At 47.6% G+C, this 23,519-nt stretch overlaps 1 protein-coding gene across 1 annotated transcript in view; it reads right to left on the bottom strand.

Annotated features, from left to right (window-relative positions):
- MAP1B (microtubule associated protein 1B) overlaps window positions 1-23,519 on the bottom strand; it is a 96,617-nt gene that overhangs the window by 7,458 nt on the left and 65,640 nt on the right. Inside the window, exons 3-5 of the mRNA XM_007457061.1 lie at window positions 17,591-17,673; window positions 14,986-15,126; window positions 1,368-7,887 (exon numbers count right to left, since the gene is read on the bottom strand). Of these exons, the coding sequence (XP_007457123.1) occupies window positions 1,368-7,887; window positions 14,986-15,126; window positions 17,591-17,673 (6,744 nt within the window). The remainder of the gene's footprint in view (window positions 1-1,367; window positions 7,888-14,985; window positions 15,127-17,590; window positions 17,674-23,519) is intronic.

The raw sequence follows: 23,519 nt of genomic DNA on the forward strand, positions 1-23,519 counted from the left end.
AAAAAAAAAAAAAAAGTTTAAAAAATAATTGTGAGGGCTAGAGTGTATGTTCAGCAAGTTTGGTAGCAGATTTCCGTTGGATTTTATCTCTCTGGATGGATTTCACGTTTTCTCCTAAGTGCAGGTCAAGTTGTCAAGTCCTTTAGATCAAGGAGTTAATGATCTGGTGGTTTTCCATTAAGTCTAAGCATGAACAAATTCAGTTTGTTTTCTACGTGCAAAGTAAAAAGAGGAAAACTGCTAAGACCTGAGTCTTGAAATTGATGCTCCATGTTGCTTAAAAGTCAAAATTTGTACCTGTAACTAATACTTCCTAAAATGTACTGAATTTGAGAGTCCCAAAGGTTCATCTCTCAGATTTTCCATAATAAATCAAGGAAGTGTTGCTTAAATTACTGTTTGCTTTACACGTTTGAGTCAATTTATGTTACTCTGTGAACCGTGATCTAAAATCCCTGAATAACTGTGTAAAGCAAATAAAACATATGAATTCAAATCCCTGTAATGGGTTTGAAGCAACAAAATGAAGCAAAATGAATGGGCCATCAGAGACCTGTTCCATCAAAAACCCAGGTCATTGCTGAGACCTTGATAAGTCTGAGAATCTGAAGTCAGGGATATCTGCTCTTGCCAAGTGGAATTTCAATCTGAAATAGAATGCTGAGTCTCTGTTAGTGAGGCCGTGTGGTCAGAATGGGATAAGTAGAGCCTTGGATGCTTTTCTGTCTATTTGTACTGGGTACCCAGTGGTCAGCTGAATTCGCTGGTTGATCAAACAAAGCATTGCCTTTAATGGGGATGCATCTCCAGCCTGGTAATATTTTCTATTTAAAAACTGTATAACTTGTAATTTTTTTAATGTTATAACTTTATTTTAAATGTTTTTATTTTTAAAAAATGGGACCTAGATCTTGGACCTATGCTGCTTATTCCAGGCTTGGCTTGGAACTCTGGTTCTCCCTAGGCCTTTGAGAGCTCCTGGCCTGTGTCACCTCAGCTTGATTCTGGGGCCGGCGTGGCCGAAGCCAATGCCAACAGAATCTTCCCGAGGAGCGTGAAACAGGCATCCTTGGTTCTGAAGATTCAGAACAAGGCTGCGGTTGCTGTGTTGCAAAAGGGAGCAAACCCAGGGGTCGCATCTGGGAAATCAGAGCTGCCCTGGGCCATAAGCTGAGCTACCCCCAGGCCTACAGGCTACACTGGGCTGAGATCTATACCTTTTGGCAGAAGAAAACAGTGAAGGGAAGGGAGAGCACCAAGTTGTGTTCTCTCACCTCCCCCGTACAAAGTCAAATGGAAATGCAGAGGCTGCAGTGAAAAGTAGAATTGCCATGTCCTGTACCAGGATGCCAGCACCTTCCACCTACCTGCAGTCGCCGTCTTTACCGATTTGGATGTGGAGGCGTTCGCGGCATTCTTGGTCTCCTTGTCTTTCTCTTCTCCACGTGCGGCTTTGACCTCAGGAGTGGTGGTGGTGGTTTTTGTTGCTTTTTCCACAGATTCCTTCTTCTTAGGAGAAGCCACTCGGGACACCTTATCTGAGGATTCCTTCAAGGCCCCTGGCTTGGGTGAAGCTGCAGAGGGCTTGGACTTCCCATCACCCTTCTTGACAGGTGAGGATGACTTGGTCTTTGTACCTGGCTTTTTGGTTTTGGTCTTCTCCTTCAGGTCCTTCTTCAGAGCTTTGCCCAGGTTCTGCTCGATGGCCAAGGCCTCCGGGTCCATCATGGACACATCAGGGTGGCGTGGAGAAGGGCTGCGGTCCGGCATGGGGGCCGGAGGTGGATCCATGTGTTTGTATGTGACGGTTTTGTCTGTGGGGATGGTTTCTGATTCATCTTCCGAGTCGATATTCGCATCAGCTGTGATGGAGGGGCACTCTTCTGTCTCCGGAGGGACATCAGAGTCAGTCTGGGACGGGGCTGACTCGCTGACTGAGGTGGGAGGGGTTTCATCACATTGTCGGCCCTGGGGCTTTCCTCCAGGAGGTGGTGGGGCTCCCCCTGATTGGGTGAGGGGCTTCTCCGATTCTTCCGTTGGCTCTTCACTGGCAAACCACTCGAGAGGATTGGGATTAATGAAGGAGGGTGAAAGCTCCGTCTTGGGATGCTTGTATTCACAGGAGGACACAAGGCATAAGTCAACATCCTGGCGAGCCTCGGAGGGGGACTTCTTTTCAGCAGTGTAGCGCTGGTCTGAAGTCTCAAAGGCATATGTAGACGCCTGGGGGGTTCTAGCGCTTTTATCGGGGGTCTCATAACAGTATGCGGAGGTAACAGGGGTTCGTGTAGTTGTTGTCGATGTCTCATAGGAGTAACTTTCAGACCCGGGGAAACTGGCAGTTTTCTCAGTGGTCTCATAAGAGTAGCTGGAATCCCCAAGTGTGTGGCCACCCTCTTCAGAGTCATCATAGCCATTGCTGATGTCATCCAGGAGCCTTTGAGACCGCTCAGTCTTTTCGTAGCTGTAAGCACTCACTTCAGGGGTCCTTATTGTCTTCTCACTTATCTCGTATGTGTACCCAGACTCTTCGGGGCTCCGTGTGGGCTTTTCAGTAATTTCATAGGCATAGCCGCCATCTTCGGGAGTCTTGGTGGTTTTCTCAGTGGTCTCATAGGAGTAGCCTCTGTCACATGGGGATTTGGTGGTGCCCTCTGTTTTCTCATAGTAATAGCCGCCCACATCTGGGGTCCGGGTAGTTTTCCCATAAGCCTCATAGTCGTGGCCTTCCTCATCTGGGGACCTGGTTGTCTTCTCAGGTTTCTGACAGGCATAGCTGAAGTCTCCAGGGGTCTTCCCTCCACTGTCCTTCTCCAGGCTGGATGTGGTCAAATCTCTCTTCAAGGCTAGATGGTGTGGCATCGTATCAAATAACATGGAGGCACGGAAGCCATATGGCTCTGCAGACGCGGCACCCATTGGTGGGGGAGAGGCAGTGTGGCAAGCTGCTGTGCTCTCTTTGACTGCAGAGGTGGAGTCTGAAAAACTAGGGGAATACAAAGGAGAGGACTCTCTCGGGGTGAGTGGAGAGATATCAGATTTTGGTGAGAGCTTCTCGCCTTCCAGACTGTGCACTTTTTCAGTGGTGAGCAAGGCATATACGGATATATCTCTGGGAGGAACAACATCGGATAGAGTATCTTCTTGGAGAGGAGACGCGATCTGAGAAGGGGTATGTGCGGAGGAGGTGGATGGGGAGGCCTCCACCTGAGAGACCGAGATGAGCTCAGAAAGATCATTATCCTGGGTGTAGGACAGCTCCTCCGTTGGTGGGATCTTGTGTGATAAACTAGAGTCCTGCATGTCAGAAGGACTGTAGTCCACCTCAGTTGGCCCATTTTCAGTGATGTGAAGCATACTTGCACCCACTGTAGGGTGATCTGGAGACTGACGACTGAAGTCCATAGCAAGGGAATGCTCAGGGGATTCCTGGCCAAATTCAATAGACATGGAGGATTGTTCAGATCTGTGATCTTGAACTGGTGTCCTAGACTTGGCTGTTTTAGGGGAGAAGTCCGGTGGAGAAATTGACATTGGTCTTGGGCATTCTTCTTTAGATGGAGACATTTCTGTTTCCTGGAAAGTGGTAGGCGTTTGCACGACAGACACTGAAAGGGAGTCGTCTACTTCAGTGGAATGTGGGGAACCAACCTCAGCATGCAGCGAGGGAGACACGTCATCTGTTGTCGGCTCTGGAAATGAGCTTGTAGCCACAGAAGCTGTGGAGACCGAGGCCACACCCTCCATGTGAGAGTATGTGTCTTCTGCCACACCCTCATCAACAGGGGTAGCTGACTTGTCTGAGATAGTGCCTTCAGAAATGGACATCTTAGTGTCTTCTTTAAAAGATCCAAACTGACCGACATCTATTTGTGTAGGAGAAACATCTCCTCCTAACTTCCTTTCATCTAAAGCCAGTCCTGCTTGAGAACTCATGGCTTCAACATCATCAGTTTTCTTTTCTTGGCCAAAGTCTCCCTTTATCGGTATAAAGTCTGTGCTTTTCCCTTCCTGTTTGTCTGGGGAAAGACCAGTGGAAGTCATGTCAGAAACTGGACTTATTTGGTCTGGAAAGCCTTCTTTTCCATTCTTTCCTTCAAAGGGGCTTTCGGTACATCTATCAGGAGCCTTGTCATCCGCACTTGGAAAACTTTCATATGCAGACTCAGAACCAATGAGGGGAGGGCTCCGTAAAGGAGACAGAACTTTTTCAATAGGAGACTCCGAGTCAGGCACAGGTTCATCCATGGGGCTTATGGAAGCCCTTTCACTCTCATCTTTGGCATCACTGAATTCAAAGCTCACTGGGACTGCCGCTGGTTTTTCAGTGACCTCTGTGGGAAGGTGACTAGATTTCTCATCAGTGGGAGATTGGTAGTACGGTGTGTGGCCAGCACTGCCAGTCACAGACTGAGATGGAGACACCACTTCCAGGGTCTTATCCTCAGGACTGGCACAGTGTTCTTCCACTACTTCCTGGGTCACCTCCAGAGCTGCTGGGACCACTTCTGCCTCTGCTGAGACTTTAATCTCACTGGGTGTCAGAGAAAAGTTCACGCTACGTTCACCCAGTGGGGTCTTTTCTATGGGTGACGGTGGAGATGGACTCAGGGACGGGCTCTTGGGTGGGCTAAGTTTTTCATCTGGAACTGCTGAGACGATGTCTTTGATCTCCAGCGTGGCGCTAGCTCTCACGTCTTTCTCTTCAGAGCAGTAGGCATCACGTAGAGCAGATCTGCTGAATTTGTCTTCCTCCATGGACGAGGGTGGTGAGATGGTGGAGGCTGAAGCACTGTAATCCTTCCCATCGGTGGCATCTGTTTTTGACCCTTCAGAAAGTCCGTTGAGTGATGTCACAGCAGGTTTGGAGTATTCCTGAGGATACGGTGAAGACTCGTATTTGGTGACGTTTACAAATTCTTGAGATGGGGACTCGGTCTCTTCATTGTTGGTCTCGTCACTCATCACATCTCGAGGAGTAGACATCTCGTCCATGGGGGTGGGCTCGCTGGATATCTCAATGGTAGACTGGGTGTAGCCGGAGGTGGCAGTGAATTCTTCAGGCTGGTCTTCCCGATTCTCCTCGTCGGAGGCAGTGGCCTCACTCTCCGAGCCTCCGGGTAAAGTCTCATCGTGAATTGAAGATGCAGGTTCTTGGACAGGAGACTGGGCTCCCGCTAGCTTGGTGGACGTGGTAAGGAATCCATACTGGTCCTCGGCACCGCTAGCCTCCGCAGCCTTGTCAACCACGGCCATCACGTAATCTTCAGCTTCAGCCTTTTCGGGCTCGTAGTCTTCCTCCCTGGCATCCTCGGCTCTGTCCTCCTCGTCGCCCTCCTCCTCGGATTGTTCAGCTTCTCCCGTCTCCAGTGCCTCGTCCCTGTCCTCTTCTGCTCGGTCGTCACCGCTGGCCACCGACTCCCTCTTCCCCTTGGCGGGCCCGTCGGCCTCAGCCTTGGCGCTGTCCTCCGCCGCCGCCAGGCTGTGCTTGGAGGCGCTCACACACACGCTCTCCTCTCCGTCCTCTTCCGGCTCCTCGGCCTCCTCAGTTTCCGCCTTCTCTTCATAGTCTCCGGTCTCGGAGGACTCCTCAAAACCCGCTCCTTCGTCTTCAAACTTCTCAGTGTCCTCCACCCCCTGCTTCTCGACGGGCTCCAGCTCCTCGGGGGTTTGCTCGCACTCACCCTCCCCTTCAGTGGTGGTGATTCCCTCATCGGGGGACTCGGCGGGACCTCTGGTGACTTCCGTCTCTTTCTGGATGACGTAGGCTTCGACGGGCTCGCTTTCCTTCAGTTTCTCTTCATCTTCGATCAGCTCCAGCTGAGGCTGGATGTCTTTCGCTACATCGACCTCTTCAGCCTTCAGCTCTTCAAAGTCCTTGGTCAGATCCTCGGGGGACGACATAAGGGACCTCTCGGCTTCGAGTTCTTTGGCGGGGCCAGCGGCCACTATTCCAGCCGCTGCCGCCACAGCCGCTGCAGTGGCCATGGTGCCGGCGGCCGCGGCCACAGCCTCTGCGGCCTTGCCTTCCCTCTTAACGACTTTACTTTTCCCCTTCTCCTTCAGCTGCCCAGCAGCAACAGAATCTTTCTTGACAGTCTCTTCCTTCTTGGGTACTTTTGGTTTTAATGCAGCCGGTTTTTTTGCTTCAGATACGGGAGTAGGTGATTTCTTTGTGTCTTTAGGAAGTTTCTTAATTTCTTTTTTGGGTTCCTTTTCCTCCTTTTTAACTTCCTTCTTTTCCTCCTTCTTAGCTTCCTTCTTGGCTTCCTTCAGTGGGGTTTCTTTCTTAACCTCTTTTTTGACTTCTTTTTTCTCTTCTTTCTTGATTTCTTTTTTGACTTCCTTTTTCACCTCTTCCTTTTTTGGTTTTTCCTCCTTCTTGACAGGTGTTTTGTCCTCCTTTTTAGCCACTTCTTTCTTTGGCTTTTCCTTCTCCTTCTCCTCTTTCTTTTCTTCGGGTTTTGCCTTTGTTTCCTTTTTCACAGTCTTCTCCTTGGTGACTTTGGGTTTGACGTCTGTGCCTTGCTTTTCAGGCCCCTCGGCTTTGGCCGGAGGCAGCTCTTCTTTGCTGGGCCCCTCCTTTTCTGTCACTGGAGGTTTGGTTTCTGTTTTTACTGGTTTGTCTTTTTTCACCGTCACCTTGTCTTTGCTTTCAGCTTTGGGTGCCTTTTCCACGTGATTAGCTTTTGTGACTTCAGGGGTTTCTTCTTTTGACTCCTTTCGCCCAGATTTGCTGGGGAGTGGCTTTGCCGCTGGCTTCAGGCTCTCCCGGCTGTCGGCCCTCTGCTTCAGTCTTACTTGTTTCACAGCAGGGGTGGCCACCTGGCCAGTTAGATCCTTCTGGGTGGCCAGTGGCTGTTTCAGGAAGTCCAAATGTTTGAGCTTTTCCAGTCCTTCCAGGATATTGTATTGGGTGCTGTTGCCAGGAAATAAGACTCGGATGATTTTCTCTGCAGGGTTTGCTGGATGCCACACGATCAAAGATGAGACTGAGGTTAAGTAGGAAATTGGGATGTCTATTTCTTGACCGTTAGGCAGGATTAGTTCAGCCTTGTCTTTGTTGGTGCCAGTCCACTGCTGCATAAAATACTGCATTTCCTTGCTGCTCTTGACTGGGTTAAGCACATACATCTCTAGTTTACCAACTCCCATTTTTTGGAAAAGAATGACAGGATCAATGGTATTGCCTACACTTCTGAACAGAGGTTCTGGCTTCATGGACAATTTGTTTAGGTACTGGAGAGTGAAGCAAGCTTCTTCTATGCTTCTCTTCATCTTGATGTTTGGCTCTGGGTTTTTCAGATTTTCAGGTACATTGAGAAACACAACTCCTAAGTCGGGGGAGATGAGGTTTTTCATCCAGTCACTATTTGTGGTGGAGCCCTGGGACTGTTCTTCCTCGAGCTCTGCGATTTTCCGCTGGAGCACGCTGTTTATTCCAGGCAAATTGTCATCCCCAATGTGGGTGAGCAGGATGGAGTCCACTCGGTCCAAGTGCCGGATGAGCTTCCAGAAGCAGGATTTTCTTTCTGATCCTCCGTTGATGAGCATATTGAATCCATTCACTGCAAACAATGCAGAATCGCCCCTCCCTCCTGGAAAAATGTAACAGCAGGGCTTGGAGAGCTTCAGAAATCCACCTGATGTGGGAGGTTCTAGGATATCAAAGGGAGATGGGACTTCCACGGATTCTGAGAGATACTCGGTAAACTCGGAAAGTCCTTCCATTTCTGGCAATATAGAAGCAGAGTTGAGTTTAATATTGATGAAGTCTTGGAGATTATGTCTGTCAAGATTGGAGTTTTTCCAGTCCCCTTCTTCGGGACAGAAAAGGGTTAAGCTGGCTTTGTTGGCAGGATGGGTGGTACTCAGTAACTCCCCAATCTGGGATTTAAAACATCATAAGAAACAAAGAAAGAAGAAGTTTAAGTGACTGTCATCACTGATCCATCCTCTCCATCTATTACTAGGCATTACGGGATCACTGGATGCACACAGGGCAAACGTCAGAGATGCTGGTTGGTAAATATTTCCATGCTGGTAAGTGAACAGCCTCCGTCCTGACCACTCCTACCATCCCCTTCTCCCTCAGCTCCCCACTCCGCTCCCGCCTGCCCCAAGCACCTCCCCCTCAGACCTCTGCCACCATCTGTTCTTGCCCAGCAGGGGATCTTCAGAACTCTGCTCCACTTCTAAGACTAGTGACCATCTGGATGATCAGTGCCTGTGTGGTTATGAAATACTCTGGCTACAACCCCTGGGTACTTGCCATGCAAAAATGCCCTTTAAAAAGTAACAAACTATCACAGGGGATGGCTCGGTGAGTCATTTCACCACTGATATAAAATGTTTTCTTTTATTCCACTGGGCTGGGCAAAAAGGACTGACGACACATTAAATGAATTTTGATACAGTGCACATGGTGTCAATTTTTAGAATTTGGTAGGTAGAGAAGAAAAAAGTTTGGTGGGTTTTTTTTTTTTTTTTTTTTTTTTTTTTTTGGGAGCAGGAAGTTATAGACTGCACATTACTACCAAAAATTACTGGTTCTGGCATCAGTTCACACTATGTAAATCATGAGTAGTTCATCCAGCAGATTCTCTGCATTTTTTTTTTTTTTTTTTTTTTGCATCTTGGAGACAGGAAGTTATAGACTGCACATTACTACCAAAAATTACTGGTTCTGGCATCAGTTCACACTATGTAAATCATGAGTAGTTCATCCAGCAGATTCTCTGCAAATACAGTCACTCTGAAACCAAGATGGTCAGAGCAGTTGGATAATTATGTGAGCAAGTAGCCAAAATTTGTCCCCCATTTGCTCTTGTTTGAATCCAAGGTGAGATAGTCTGCTCTATTACAACTCCTGTTCTTTTTCAGGGCAAGCCGGGCACGAGTGGCTAAAATCAAACCTGGCCGAAAAGTTTTCAACACGTTGTTTAGTACTGCAGGATGGGAAATGCAGAAGAGTTAATTGGGACCAGAGCAGAGACTGTGACTTAATGAAAATGCTGTTTTCTTTCTCACTCCGTATTATGGCCCTATGCCTAGTAGGTAGTGAGGGAGAATCATGCCGTAAACTCCAGTCTTCTTCCTTCCATTAACAGCAAAGCTCATAAATCGGCTCAGAGTTTCCAGTGAAAGAGCTCTGTGTCCTTAATGGTAAATGATGAGGGCGAAGCAAAGATTTCATTTGGTCCAGGCATCCCTGAGCCAGTGAGTCTAAACTCTTCCCTTCTAGTACTGGAGTGCTTTTCTCTGTCTCATACAACCTCCTGGATACCAGCGTTCTGAGGCTACTAGCATGAATGTTTAGAAGGGTTATAAAATCTGAATTTTCCAACGTTAGATTGCAGTAAAATAGCCATTTTTGTTCTGTTAGCCTATTTGTCCTCCATTTTATGTGAAGGGTCACAAAACAGCAAAACAGCAAGTCTTTCTTTGACTTTGCTGTTTTCCTCTGACTTGACGATCTTCTATAAAAGGGATAAGAATCAACTATTTTGGAAGCTAAGAAAACTGATAAACAGCAAATGGTAGCCATCCGTGGGGGAGTCTTTGCTCAGATTTTTTGCTGACCAAAGCAAACATCAGCACCAACTATGGCTTCCTGTCCAATAATCAGCAGAGACCCACATCACCATCACTATAGAACAGTTACAATTGTCTCAATCCTAATTTTCACACAGAGCACATGCAAACTATTCATGTTTTATAACACATTTTTGAGGAGAAATCCAGGATAACTCAAATTGCTGAGTCTTTAATAGTGAAATGCAAAAATTAAGTTTAGTTCATTGTAATTTTTGAAATTCTACCCTGCGGGGTGTGGCAGGTAAAGGTATGATCCAGCTGTGTGCAGGGGGTATTCAGCCACTAGCTCTCTTTTTATGTGAAGTAGGTAATCATCAAGATCAAGGAGAAGGTAAAAGGACTTGAGGAATACCTCCTTACTTTCCATCTTTTCACCTCTACCCAGAGAGCTTCTGTGAAACGAAGGAAATGACCCCCCCCCCCAAAGGAAACAAAGCTGTGCAGAATTCTGAGGAAGTCAAGGGCCTTGAAAAACAGCAAAGAGGCTGGTGAATGGAAAGCTATGACGTACAAGAGAAAGCAGAAAACAAAAGTCAGCACTGCCAGACAGGTTTTTTTCCACAGGGGGAAAATCCGGTTCCTTTGGAGAAGCAGCAACGTACTGTGCATGAGACAAGAACACAGTCTCAGGCTGGAGAGAACCCGTCATGAAAGAGACAGATGGAAAGGGTCCGGGAGGAGGAGGAGGAACAAGCGCTACGGCCTTGGAGCAGCACAGCAGAAACAAAGCCCCGACGTCCCCCCAGAACCGGCTTCCAGACCTGTGCCAGCACGTACACTGGAGAGACAGGGCCTCAAGGGCAAAGACCGGGTCTCACAAGTGCCCGCCCAACCAAGGGACAGCGTGAGCAGTGACAAGGGGACCTGTGAGTAGGTCCTAGACTCGGGACCTGAGGCTTCCTCTAAAAGAGTTTGCAAGTCATCACCATGATAAATGCTAGCTAGTAGAGCCCGTTATACTCAAAGCTCCTGAATAGGCGGAAACACGTCTTCTCTATCTCTGTTACCTTTGTTTCCCCAGCACATCATCAGGCTCAGTCGATGTTCGTTGAACCTCACTGAACTTGGCCAGTTCAATACGTGCTGTCCTCCTGAAGTGGACACTTGGGAAGTGACCAGAGCCCACTAATACTTCTCAAGCACACTGACTCTGCTACCCTCCCCTTGTTCTTACAAAGACGGGTGGGTGACATGACCAGAAGGAATATTGTTTGGGGCAAAAAGAGTCCTTTGTGTTAATTACCTTTTCTAATTAAATGCAGGCACACTGGAAGAGGAAGGAAGGTATAGGAAATAAATGACTTTACAGCAGATAATATTAATGAAATAAGATTGCAATTTCTAAACCATAGCCTACTAACTACATTTCCTTTTGTGGTTAGATTACTTGCTTGGCTAATGAGGAAATATAGCAGACAGCGTATCTGTGGGTTTTAGCAAGATGTTTAACAGGATCTCTGCACGGTGTGACAGTAGAACTGGGTGGTCCGTAGCCAGCCGTATAAATTCTGCTGCTCCTTGTCAACCTGGAGGGAGGTCTGCGATGGGCTCATTTATGTCCCGTTGGTATTGACGTGAATGAAAATGGTGAAGGCATGCTTATCAAACCTGTGGACAGCGTGAAAATAGGAGGCCTGGGCATTGTGGGGTGGCAGAATTAAGACATTTAGGAAAGCCGTTGACATTGGGATGATGATGACTAAGCTCTAACAGAGGCATTCTAAAGGGATAAATGTGAAGTCCAATAAACCAGCTGGGAAAGCAGAATTGGGAGATGGGGCTTATCAACAATATCCATGGAAAAGACTCAGGGATTTTAGTTGACAGTCAAGTGCATTTATCATAAAGCTAAAGAAGCTTAAATGTCAAGGCTCCTCAGTGGCCTGGTCCCCTCCCAAAGTCCTGTACTTAATTGTGTATTAATAATTTTGTTTTTTCTTAAAGGGACCCCCCCCCCCAAAACTGTGTTAATTACAGAGCTCCTCAGAGCCTGCATCCCTTCTTCACTGACGTTTAACTGTGGATGGTGATGGTCAAAAGTTAGTTTTAGACTTACTGAATAGAAAATTGTATTGAAAACTGTAGAAGTCACTGACGCTCACACTCCTAACCTGGTCAGTGACCCCTGGAGTATGGTGTCCAGTGTGAGTCGTAGCACTTTAGAGAAACCGGACCAAAAACAAACCAACTGAAATTGCTCACGTCTCCTCCTTGGCCTTAACCTCTAAACGCTAGACCTGGGCCCCCTTCTCTTCTAACAAACGCATTCCTCCCTCTAGACTACTTCCTCTATTTTCTGATGTGCTGATGGCTTCCACATTAGTGGTCTCTAGCCCACTCTTAGTTCCCCGAGCTCTGGACTCCTATATCTATTTGTCCGATAAGACCAAGGCACTGACACATGGCCAAGAATGAGCTCCTGAGTTTCCCCCATCCCCACCCTACCCCCGTTTCCTGCCAATGGACAGTAACCAGAGAACGTAGGGAACTTTTAATATCTTGTTTCATGGAGAACACTGACTAGATGAAAATGATTAATCTGGAGGGGAAAAAAATTGGCAGCACTGGTGAAGGGTGTTAAGACACTGTCAGGTGGAAAAGGGATCACATTCCTTCCATGAAGATACGATGAGACAAATGAGGAAAAGCTTTCTAACAGAGAGAATGAAAAATGTCCCCAGGAGATGGTGATTTCACCATCCTCAGATTTCAGGGAGGGATGGGTTAGCCAGATGACTGTTCTATCTGTAGGCTCTGGTTTTGTCGTTGACCTCCAATGACTCACAAAAGCTGAAGCTCAAGATGCACTGATAATCCTATTTTTCAGTCCATTTATTTTTAGCTATTCTTGTTAAAAAAAAAAAAGTGTCATTTTTGGTTTTGCCAAATTGTGTTTCTGGTTTCTCTGGAGTGACTAGTATGTTTCAAGGACTAAATAAAAGGAGCAAGAGTAGACACCAAACGGCCTTTAAGATCCCTTAGTTACTGAGTCATTCTGTACTCAAAACCTTTTCCCAAGGCAACAATAGGCAATCACAGCTCTAAAAGCCTGCTAACCATTGGCCTGCTCCAGTGGTTTCCAATCCACTTTGGCTATGGCATCTTTTCTCCAAAGTCCAGAATGTAAAAAAGGTAAAGGCCCAGGTACTCTGGTTGGGACAAGGGGAAGTGAGTGAATTCTACCCTGTGTCTCCTCCTTTTCTTGTCTTCCCCCAGCACCCCTGACACCACTGATCTAGTCTGTAAGGGAAAGTTCTAGAGATCTTTTAACGTGTGTTGAGCATTACTTCCCCGAAGTATCAAGGTGGGGGTTATGGGGCCGGCAGAGGGGGATATGACAGGGCCTCTGGCCTTTAAAATGCCTGCCTGGTATAATGAAAATGTGTGCCCTTCCGAACATGCCTCAGTGATTAGAATTCAGCCCTTGCACGGAACTCCCATTCTCCAGTTAAAGCTGTTTCTTTTTCTTCTGTAATTAGTGGTAAATTCTGATATATGCACAGTCCCTTGTGCTAAAATTCTACTTTCGTGGGCTAGTAAAAATGATTTAAGCAGCAATATGCACAACACTACCTTATTGACACTGCCTTATTTAAAGACAGAGAGAGAGGTATTATTTGGGGTCCAGATGGGTGGATTGTGATACCTCCAGATTTAAAATTCTGGCAATGACAAACCCTTTTGTTTACATATGTCCTCTGTTCTGTTTTACTGTAAAAAAAAAAAAAAAAAAGACAAACCAATGACATGGGGGTAGAAACCAACCACTAGAAACTAACTGTGGAACTGCACAGGAATGTAGGAGAGGCACCTGTGTTCACATAAATGAGCTGAGGGTTCAGGGCTGAACTGAACCTAGAGCAAGCCAGTTAACCACCCACCCGTGGTACTGGGCCACGGGGCTGTTTCCAGGCCTCTGCAGCCCTCTCCCTTGCCCAGGCCAAGGTGCTGATAGTGGGTATGATCTCTGAGCTACCAGACAGATGCCCGGCTGGCCCTGGGCAGAACACGAACCCAGGGACACAATCTTGTGTAAGATTCTGACAATACAGTGATCACACACCCATCTCAGGGCAGCAGGGAGAGTGAGAATTAGAGCTCTGGCTTGGGAATCTCAGTGCAATCAAACAAGGTTGTGAGGGAGCCCTGGGCCCTTTCTCACTGTGGGGGAAGCCTGGGCTATCTGCCTCGGGACCCAGATGACATCATAACTTCTGAAAGCCGGAAAAAATGTTCCTTTTTATTCCTCCCCAGTGAGTGGAGAAACAGCGATGTCATCCGGCCAGTCTTTCTACAAAAAGCCTCCAGGTGAACCTAATGAAGCTGGGCAGTTTATTTACAGCTCTTGCCAATGATGGAAAGTACACAGAGGCCTCTCTGTGACTCTCTGGGCCAAGGAAGATTAAATGCAGAAAGACAGATGGCCCTTCCCAACATCCACGAGACTAAGACGCCGCCATCTCAAGAAGTTCTCAGGAATATGGTTTTAAATAGATGTGGCAACTCCTCCTGTCAGCACGTCCCTCAACTTCTCCATGTAGAAATCTGCTATCAGCTACGGGCAGCCCCAAGCCGCTATGGTGACAGCCCTGAATTGTCGCTCTAACTAGGAGACTAGAGGCGCGTTATTTTGCAAAGAGAAGTTTCCAACCAGATAAATTCTCAAGCAGAAATAACCAAATTGAAATGTTCGATCTGATTTTACCAAATACCACTAGTATCCTATAATTTTCAAAACTTCACATGTATCATCCTTGAATAAGATATATTCGTTAGAAATATTAATGATCACGCTTCAGTACAGCTACTTTATCCTCCTGGGGCATGGACATGTCCCATAGACACACCCCATTTTCCTACATGCCTCCCTTTCTTGGGCTATTCAAGCAACCCAAGTTCAAACACTGGGGCCAGGCATTAAAAGTAAGAGAAATCAGAAATTATTTGACCAGGATAAGTAAGTACATGCACTGAAAGAGATCAGGGCAGTTAAATCCTACCCCAAATCCAAGAGATCTTTGGAGCATTCTTTCAGAAAACGGGAAACCTGGGTTTTCTTTTGGACTCTGTCATTCCAAGTTTCTCCATCACCTCTGCCATCTGTAAAATGCTGACTGTTCCAAACCACCACCACCGCCCCCCGCCCCCATCTGTATCTCGGGCACATTCAGAATGGTTCCAATTAATTATAGATGAGTGCTCTAAATTCCTTCAGGAGATGAGCCACAGGACTGCAGGGCACTGCACCACGCGGTTTTGCTTATTTGAAAGGAGTGCAACACCCCCTCCCCCTCCTCCTATCTCCCACCAGCCTTTCAAAGATCAGCCTAAGGCTACAACAATAGCCGAGCAACTGTAAAGCTTGGATACTCCCAGACAGGAGCCTACCTCTTGATCGGTGAAAATCTCTATGAAGTTCTGGAAGGAGAAAGAGCCGGACTGGAGAATGAGCTCTCCGGTATTTTCAAAGCACTGCCCCGTCAACACGAGCAGCTTGTGTCGGGCGGCGTCCGTGATCATTAAGCGCACCTGAAACAAAGCACGGGGAGCATGAGCCGTGGGGGGCACTGGAATCCCACCTTCAGGGTCAGGCTGGCCCTTGGAGCTCTTGAAGTTTCTTACCAACAAGAATTGCACGTTCCCCGGTATTCACATTGCCCCTGGGGTGTTGGGCAGAGCCAATGACTGTGGTCACCAGCTGCCCATGAATGCCATTTTCCAAATCTGGTCACCACCAAGACAGTAGGAGGAGTTAACTTTCTCCCCTTAGTTTCCTTGTCTTTTTCAAAGCAGTCTCCACAGCTGGCAATCATTTGTTGCACAGCTGTGCCTACTAGCAGCGTGCAGTCCGTGAGACATGAGTATCTCACAGGCTGACGCACCAAGTACAGTCCAGGTCTCTCAACTGCTGCCTCAGGAAACATAGGTTTCCAGCTAGGGTCCCAAGTCAGCCCCTCCCACCCAGGACCCCTTTCCTGCCAAGCCATACACCGAACGCACAGCTCCAAAAGCAGTCTCCAATGGGATCAGCAAAGTGCCTAACGTTGAACTTGAACATAGACAAAAGGCTGCCCTGATTGGGAATCTTTTAAATAGAATTGTAAACGGTTTGCACGAAAGAACTCTCTGTTCTTTAAGTGGCAGGGAGCCAGCCTGTCCTTCAGCAGAAATACCACTCCAAGCACCAAGGTTATTTCATTCTGAGCCCAACTCAGTTCAGCACAAAGTGACTGCCAGGCATCATGCTAGGCACTAAGGGAGGGATGCAAAGTAAACAGGACGTGACCCACTGTCCCCACGAACCCCAGAATCCAGGGAAATGCACATGTACCGAAGTAATTGTTCCAGCCCCATCTGCTCCACAGGCAAGCCTGGGTTCCTTAAAGAAATTCCTCATTCTTTCCTCCTTCATTTCTCACAGCTGTTCCAGGCAATCTGCCTGCACATATATTCAACCTCCAGCTTTTTTCAAGTGGTATCTACTTCCTGATTCTGATGGCCAAAGACAGATTGCTAGCCCATCACTTGCCTCACCTTGTACCTTCAGGGATTGTCACAGAGGTCCTGCTCATCTGGAGCAGATGAAAGGGGATCAAAACAGGCTATATAATGATAGCCACAAAGTGGAAGCGAACCAAATGTCCATCAACTGATGAATGAATAAATAAAAGTGGTATACCCATACACTGGAATACTATTCTGTCATAAAAAGGAATGAGGTACTGTTATGGGCTACGATGTAGATGACTCTGGAAAACACTACGTAAAGTGAAATAAGCCAGACACAAAAGGCCACATATCATATGATTCCACTGTCTGAAATAACGTGCTCAGAATAGGAAAATCCATAGAGGCAAAAAGTAGATTAATGGTTGCCGGTGGTTGGGGGAATGGCGGTGACTGCTAATGGGCTTGGGGTTTAGGGGGGTGATGGACACATTCAGGAGTTAGATACTGATGACAGTTGCACAATACTCTGAATAGACTAAACCCCAATGAACTACATACTTTAAAAGGATGGATTTTATGCCGTGTGAATTATCTCAGTTTTTAAAAACAAGCTACAGTGACAGAGATGCTCGGCGTGGGAGAAGAGATGCTGTGGATGGTGCAGGCCCCTGGGCCTGTGGCTATTCTAACTAACATCCAAGAAGCAACTCAATCTCAAAGGTACCAAACTGCAGTAAAGACAGTGGGAAACGGAGGTGAAACAATTCTTCTACCCTGGGTGAGCAGGGATTCTTGGCGTCAGCCTAGTTCCTACCTTACAGCAGGCTCTGAAATACCCACTCTCTCTGGCAACAATTTCATATGGTGGTAATAAAAATATTAATACTGAGAAAAGCCAACATATATGTTTCGGTTGTCATACGCCATGCTCTGTTCTAAGCACTTGACACTTCTGGACACAAAACTAAATGTCAGTGCTGTTATGATCTCCATTTTATAGAGGTGGAATGAGACAAAGAGATGGTCGATGACTTGCCCAAGGCCACCAGCTAATAAGTGGCAGAACCCAGGCAGTCCGGCAGCAGAGGCCGTGCTCCTGGCAGCTGTGCTGCCCTGCCTTTCAACAGTGCTAAGGGGGTGGGCAGGATGCTCTGAAGGAGGCTTGCATCTGAGAAGCCATTATTCTCCAAACTTGGGTCCTGGAGGTCTCGGCCTGAAGGCATGCAGTCTACTTTCCCTGCTACCTCCCAGCCAGACTCCATCCCAGCAGCACACCCTCCGGGCACAGCCCCACATTCCACACCCCCTTCACCTCTACAAAACACTACAGCTCTGGCCAGCATCTTCCACTCTGTCCTTACTGAAAGGGGCAGTCTCGGGTGGTACTGAGGCAGAGAACCAGCCACTGACTAGGGGTACGGAAGCACCCCTGGACCCAGAACCTGTCTCTCCCTTGTCCCTCTCTTGCCACCTGCCCAGCCCCTCCCATCAGCTGGGTCTCCGTCCGTCCACTGTGTGAGGCCCTGCGGAGCCAGACACTTACCTCAGTGCTGACTGCTTCATCTGAGGGGTTGATCAGGACCACTGTTTCTAAAATGTCACTTCTGTGATGAAGGATCTTTTGTCCTGCAGGCACAAAAACACAGACAAAAGAGGAGACCTATAGCTTTTCCGAATTAAAACCGCCCCGCCTGCTTCTGGGACAGCAGAGGCACTGCCGCCCAGGGCTCCAGGATTCCCCAGTATCCTGGGAAACAATTGGTGTCACCAAACAAGATGGTCCGGGGCTCCACGGGCTCTCACAACCCTCTAGTTGTCCGGGTTGATCGCCAGGCTGCCTCTGCGCGTTAAGGGCGGTTTTCATCTGAGACAAGGCGTGGATGCCAGTAAAATTCAACAGGGCTCTGGACATTTCCTTTCTCATGGTAATTGAGGATGTTTCTCCGTATCAGCCTTTCTTCTGGTGAGAACAGCGCTGAGATTAACTAGGAGCCTTACTATGAAATGAATGACATACCAGAAACCCCAGCTAACAATTAGCCCAACAACCAGAATGTCTGTCTGAGGCAGGCTTACAGTCTGTTGGGGTATTCATTCATTAATTCACTTGCTCATAGAAAAGTGCAGAAACTGTGAGCAAATAAAGATGGGAGAACAACTGTCCCTCTGGAGAGGGTGGCCAAAAAAAAAAAAAAAAAAGACAAGCAAAGTGGATGGAGACCATGAAAGCAAGGGGACGTGAGGATGAAGGAGCCTGTCTGAGGAGGGCTGAAATTCTTCGGGGCTTTTGGCTCCCCACACCTGAAAGGATTTAGGAACTTCATGTGGCTGAAACCACGTCCAGCCAGCGTGGTCTGAGGCCTATGGATGACCTTCTTTCTACAAGCGTCTCCCTCCTCAGACAATGAGATGAAAGTGATCAAGCGGATGTATGGCCAGAGTGGGTGATACATGCTCTGGCAGTGGGTGATGGACAGAGCAGCAGAGGGGTGTCCCTCAGACACACGGCTGGGAGACACGTGCTTGGGATGGTAGAAAAGGAAGGACAATGAAACACTGGTGACAGGAGGAAATGGAATAGAATCTGAGGGAGACAGACACCAAAGGAGAGTATACAAGAGAGGATGGCCAGAAAGCAACTGCTTTCCAGGCAAACAGTTCTTCAGAAAGCTAAAACAGAATTTCTGTATGGCCTAGCAATTCCACTTTAGGTGAACTGAAAGTAGGAACTTGAAAAGAGACTTGTAGGTCCATGTTCACTGCAGCATTATTCACAATAGCCAAAAGGTGGAGCCAACCCAAGCGTCCACCGATGGATGACTGGAAAACAAATTATGGTCTATCCATGCAGTGGAATATAATTCAGCCACAAGAAGGAATGAAGTTCTGATACATGCATCAATACAAACCTTGAAAACATGCCAAGTGAAATAGGCCAGACACTAAAGGACAAATAACTGTATGATTCCATTTACATGAACTATCTAGAGTAGGCTAACTCACAGAGTCAGAGAGCAGATGAGAGATTTACCAGAGGCTGCAGGGGGAGGGATTGGAGAAGTTACTGCTTAATGGGTACGAGTTTCTCTTTGGGGTGATGAAAAAGTTTTGGGAATAGCAGTGATGTTGCCTAACACTGTGAATGTAATTAATGCCACTGAATTGTACATCTAGGAATGGTTAAAATGGCAAATTTCGTTTTTTATATATATTTTACCAGAAATGAAAAGAAATTATTAACGCAGTGTATCAAAACCGTTGAACAGCACATTTTAAAGGGGTGAATTATTTGGTGTGTGAATTGAATCTCAATAAAGAGGTTAAGAAAAAAAAGAAGGTGGCTTTAGCTAGGGCTTTTTTCCTTTATATCGTCAAGGACCAGAGTACTACAGAAACAGAATATGTTGAAATACTTACCACCATCACATTGACAGGCCCATTTTCCTCCATTGTCTTATCTTTGCTAACAGCTAATATTTACCAGTGAACCCCCACATTAGAAATGGAAAAAGCCCAAACTAATATAATGGTTTCAGGCACTGTTCCAAGCACCTCACAAGTACTAACTCATCTAGTCCGCAGAAGAGCTCTATGACAGAGGTACCATGATTATCCCCTTTTACTGCTGAGGACAGTGAAGCCTATAGAGGAGAACTAACGAGCCCCAAGTCACAGAACTAAGAAGTGGTCAAGCTAGGACCTGCACCCAGGCTCCTGAGCCCTCCGCCTCACTGCTCTGTGGATGAGGGTTTGGAAAAACAGACACGGTGCAGACATCGAATGCCAAAGGGAGAGCTTGGGAAAAAATCCAAAGGAATAAAATCAGAGACGTGCAAGAATTCAGAAAGCATGAGGGGAAGAATATTGGCAAAAAGAAGAAAAAAAAAAAGCGAAGGTGACAGAACACCGACATAAAAGAGGGTAAAGTTAAGGGAAGGTATATGATGTTTCACTACAAATGCCTGGAAATGAAGAAACTCCAAGACAGAACAATGTCACACAGTTTGAACAGGTGAAGGACTAAAGCCTCAAGAAAAATAATCCAACTAAGCCATGGGAAAGAACATTTGTTTACTGTGAACGCTCAAGTCTGTAACTTATTAGACATGGCTTTTTGCCTTAGTTGTTTTTGCTTTTGACAAGCATGTGCATTTCAAGCTAAAGCAAAAGAACATCAAACTGAATTAAGCAAATGATAAAATGACAATCGGCAAAACACAGAAAACCGTCCCTTTTCTAGGTCCTTCCATCAGTGGCCTCCTCGAAACAAAGACTTCAGGAGCTTCAGAGGTGCTTAAGTTGAGATAGAATTACGCGAAAGCTTAAGACTAAGGAAAAGTGAGTGTTCATTTCCTTGATCGTACTTTTGATGTGACTCTGGCACCCAAAGCCTCAGGCAGCATAATGCCAAGGTAGGGCTGTGGTCATGGCTATACTCTGTAGGAACCCACAAAAGTAGATCCAGCGAGGTACATGGAAGCAGCTCCTTCCCCAGAGCTCCTTTCTTTCCTAAGTGATCTACACAATGCCCAGACCCTGCTAGCTGCACCCTCCCCAATGCAAGTCCAAGCACAAAAGCCCAGCACCGCCTGAGCTTTTGCCCCAGCAACCCCCCCCTCCCCGAGACACGCAGTGAGGACCCTCCTGCCAAACCCCCTGGAAGGGGGTTCTTACCATCCTCAAGAAGTTCCTTTCCTCTTTGGCTTCATCACTTGCAAACAACACAAATGCCACGTGACAGCTGCCGTTTACCTCTACTCCTTCCAAGACAGTTTTTGGACCTGTTGGCTCAGGAATTCAACCAAGGATGTTTTTTCTGCCCATCTTTGGAAATACGGACAGCAGTGACACAGACATGCACCAAGATGCCATGGCTGCTCCTTCAACAAAAGCCTTTTTACAGGATGGGCTTTGAATGAAGAAGGGGATTTAAAGAGAGAGAGAGAGAAGCTTCAAGCTCTCATCACAGCCGACTGTTGGCCAGATTCTCGCCCCAGACGACCGACAGCGTAAGCAGGGGCTGGGCCTTCCTGGCATCTGGCAAACCCAGGGCCTGCACGAGGGGCCCGGGCAAGCCATGCCCGCACTCCCACATCCCAGTGGGGTGCCAGCTCTCCTGGCGGCAGGCGGCTCTGGGCTCAGGCTGCTGCGACGCTCACGAAGTTGCATATTTGGGGAATGTTTCACACTGGGAAACAGGCCAGGCATTCTGAAAAAGAGGCCACCACCCTCGCCTGCAGAGGTCTCATTCAGTTGCTTCAGAAAAGAAGTTCCCAGAAGAGAAAGACAACACGGCTGCAGCCTCTCTCTTTGCCATTATCGCCTGCATTCTCCAGAAACAGCTCACAGGGAAACCATTAGGCAGCCCAGATGAATAGTCAGGTCTCCTCAGCACTGGTCTGGGGGCACCAAAAGCGGGGGCTTGAGATGGACTGATTGTGTCACTTACTGCTGTGATAAGAAGAAAGGTCCTTGAGGGCTTCCCCACAAAACTCAGGGTAATTGTGAAGGCTCAATCCTGGGCGGCAGGGAGGGCGGGGGGCGGGGACTGTTATATGACAAAAAGGGGTCTGCTGCACCTTGGAATCAAAAGAGGAAGGCCTGGGGACCCCCTGAAGCAGCAGGGCCTCACACACAATGAGACTTTTGTCTGTGGGCTCCCAAAGGCTATGCTTAAAACTCAGATAAGCCTGCATTTTTCAGCTATTGTTGGACCCTTTTTTAATTACTGAAATTCTGACAGATTATTAACTCAATCTACGTGTCTGTAAGGTTGGGCTGTTTTAGTGGTTTACATTTTACTGTATCCAGGTGACTTTGAAATCTCTGAAAGCAAAACGTCATTTTCTAGGTATGTCATTTTTAGGACGCTTATAGGGTCTTATCTCCACAGAATTAATATTCATCTAAAGACACACACACACACACACACACACACACAGGCTCTCTCCTGGTTTCAGAAGGGTCTGACTGTGGCTAAATTAAAAGACATGCACTATTGAGGAACAGCCATAACCAAGCCCCATAAAACTCAGAGCCTTCTCGCCGGCACACAGCTGGCCCTTGTCTCCCACACATATCTCACACATCGGCCCCAGAACACAGTGGCCTAGGAGGCTGCGGCATCTCTGCTGCCAGACCAACACCAGCAATGGTCTCTGCCCAGGCAGGCAGCCGCTTAATGAAAACGCTGAGCGCAAAGGAGAGAGTGCTGGGCCCAAGTTGCAGGAGCTCTAAGAGATGGGAGAAAATCCTTGATGAAAATAATAACTAGTAACACTAAAACCTTTTAGATTGTCTTTAAGAGGAATGATAGCTGCATATCTTGGGGATGAATATGTAATTTCCATTTCCATTAATGATCACAATCCAGAACCTTATCCCTACAACTTGCTTTTCCTAAAAAATGAACTCTTGCAAGCATAATCAAGAAATGGACATGAAGAATAAAGATAGCTTCTGTATCCATTCAGTATCGAGGTGGGGGGTGAGGAGAAGGGTCCTGAACCACTGATAGGGACGGACCAGTAACTGGGCCGGAAGAAGAAAGAGCCCTCTGCCCGCCAGCCCTGCCCTTTCCTCCGCCAGCTCCCGCCGCTGCCCTATCTTCACCCACAAGTCCTCCAGCCCCTGGCCCCGGTGAAGATCAGAGTGGACTCTTTCTGGAAGAGGAATTTGATATAATGATTTAGCACTACAAAAAGGTCCAATGTGAAGAAGCAGAAATCTTAGGGTTAAAGATCCTAGAGCTAGAAAGGGAAACGCGTGGGGTAAAGAAGGACTGTGATTCTTTAACTAAAGGTAAGGTTTGGCAGATCAAGAAAAGCCCACAAGCACAGAAGGGCTCGAGGTTAAAGTCTGTTTTCCTCGGAAGGGAGGGAGGGAGGAAAGAAAGAGAAAAGGACAGCAATGAGAGCTCTCCAACTCCACCTCTTCACCAAAGTGGATTCTCAAAGAGGAAACCTCTCACCTCCAACTGTGTCAGTGCAGACCACAGGACACCAGCTGTCAGGGAGACGACACAGATCCCCTCCCCAGGGCAGTAAAACTCCTAAGGCTGCAGGGAGTTTGACTCCCCAGGGGCTCTCACACATCAAAATCAACTCTTTATCTTTCTCATCTGTCTGTTCTTGCAGCTTGCAGCTTGGGGCTGGGAAGAGGACCCTTTCCAGGCAGGGCGTCCCAGGGGCAAGGGGGAACAAGGGGGGAAAGACAGCAGAAGCATGGCCCAACCCTGCGAGCTGGTTTTCAGGTCACACAGGTGTGGGAGCACCTTCTGTGTGCTTCCCGCTATCCCCCCTGGATCAAAAAACACATAAAGGGGCTTCCCTGGTGGTGCAGTGGTTGAGAGTCCGCCTGCCGATGCAGGGGACACGGGTTCGTGCCCCGGGCCGGGAAGATTCCACATGCCGCGGAGCGGCTGGGCCCGTGAGCCATGGCCGCTGAGCCTGCGCGTCCGGAGCCTGTGCTCC

The sequence above is a fragment of the Lipotes vexillifer genome, unplaced genomic scaffold (genome assembly GCF_000442215.2).
Source record: "Lipotes vexillifer unplaced genomic scaffold, Lipotes_vexillifer_v1.1 scaffold241, whole genome shotgun sequence".
Lineage (NCBI taxonomy): Eukaryota > Metazoa > Chordata > Mammalia > Artiodactyla > Lipotidae > Lipotes > Lipotes vexillifer.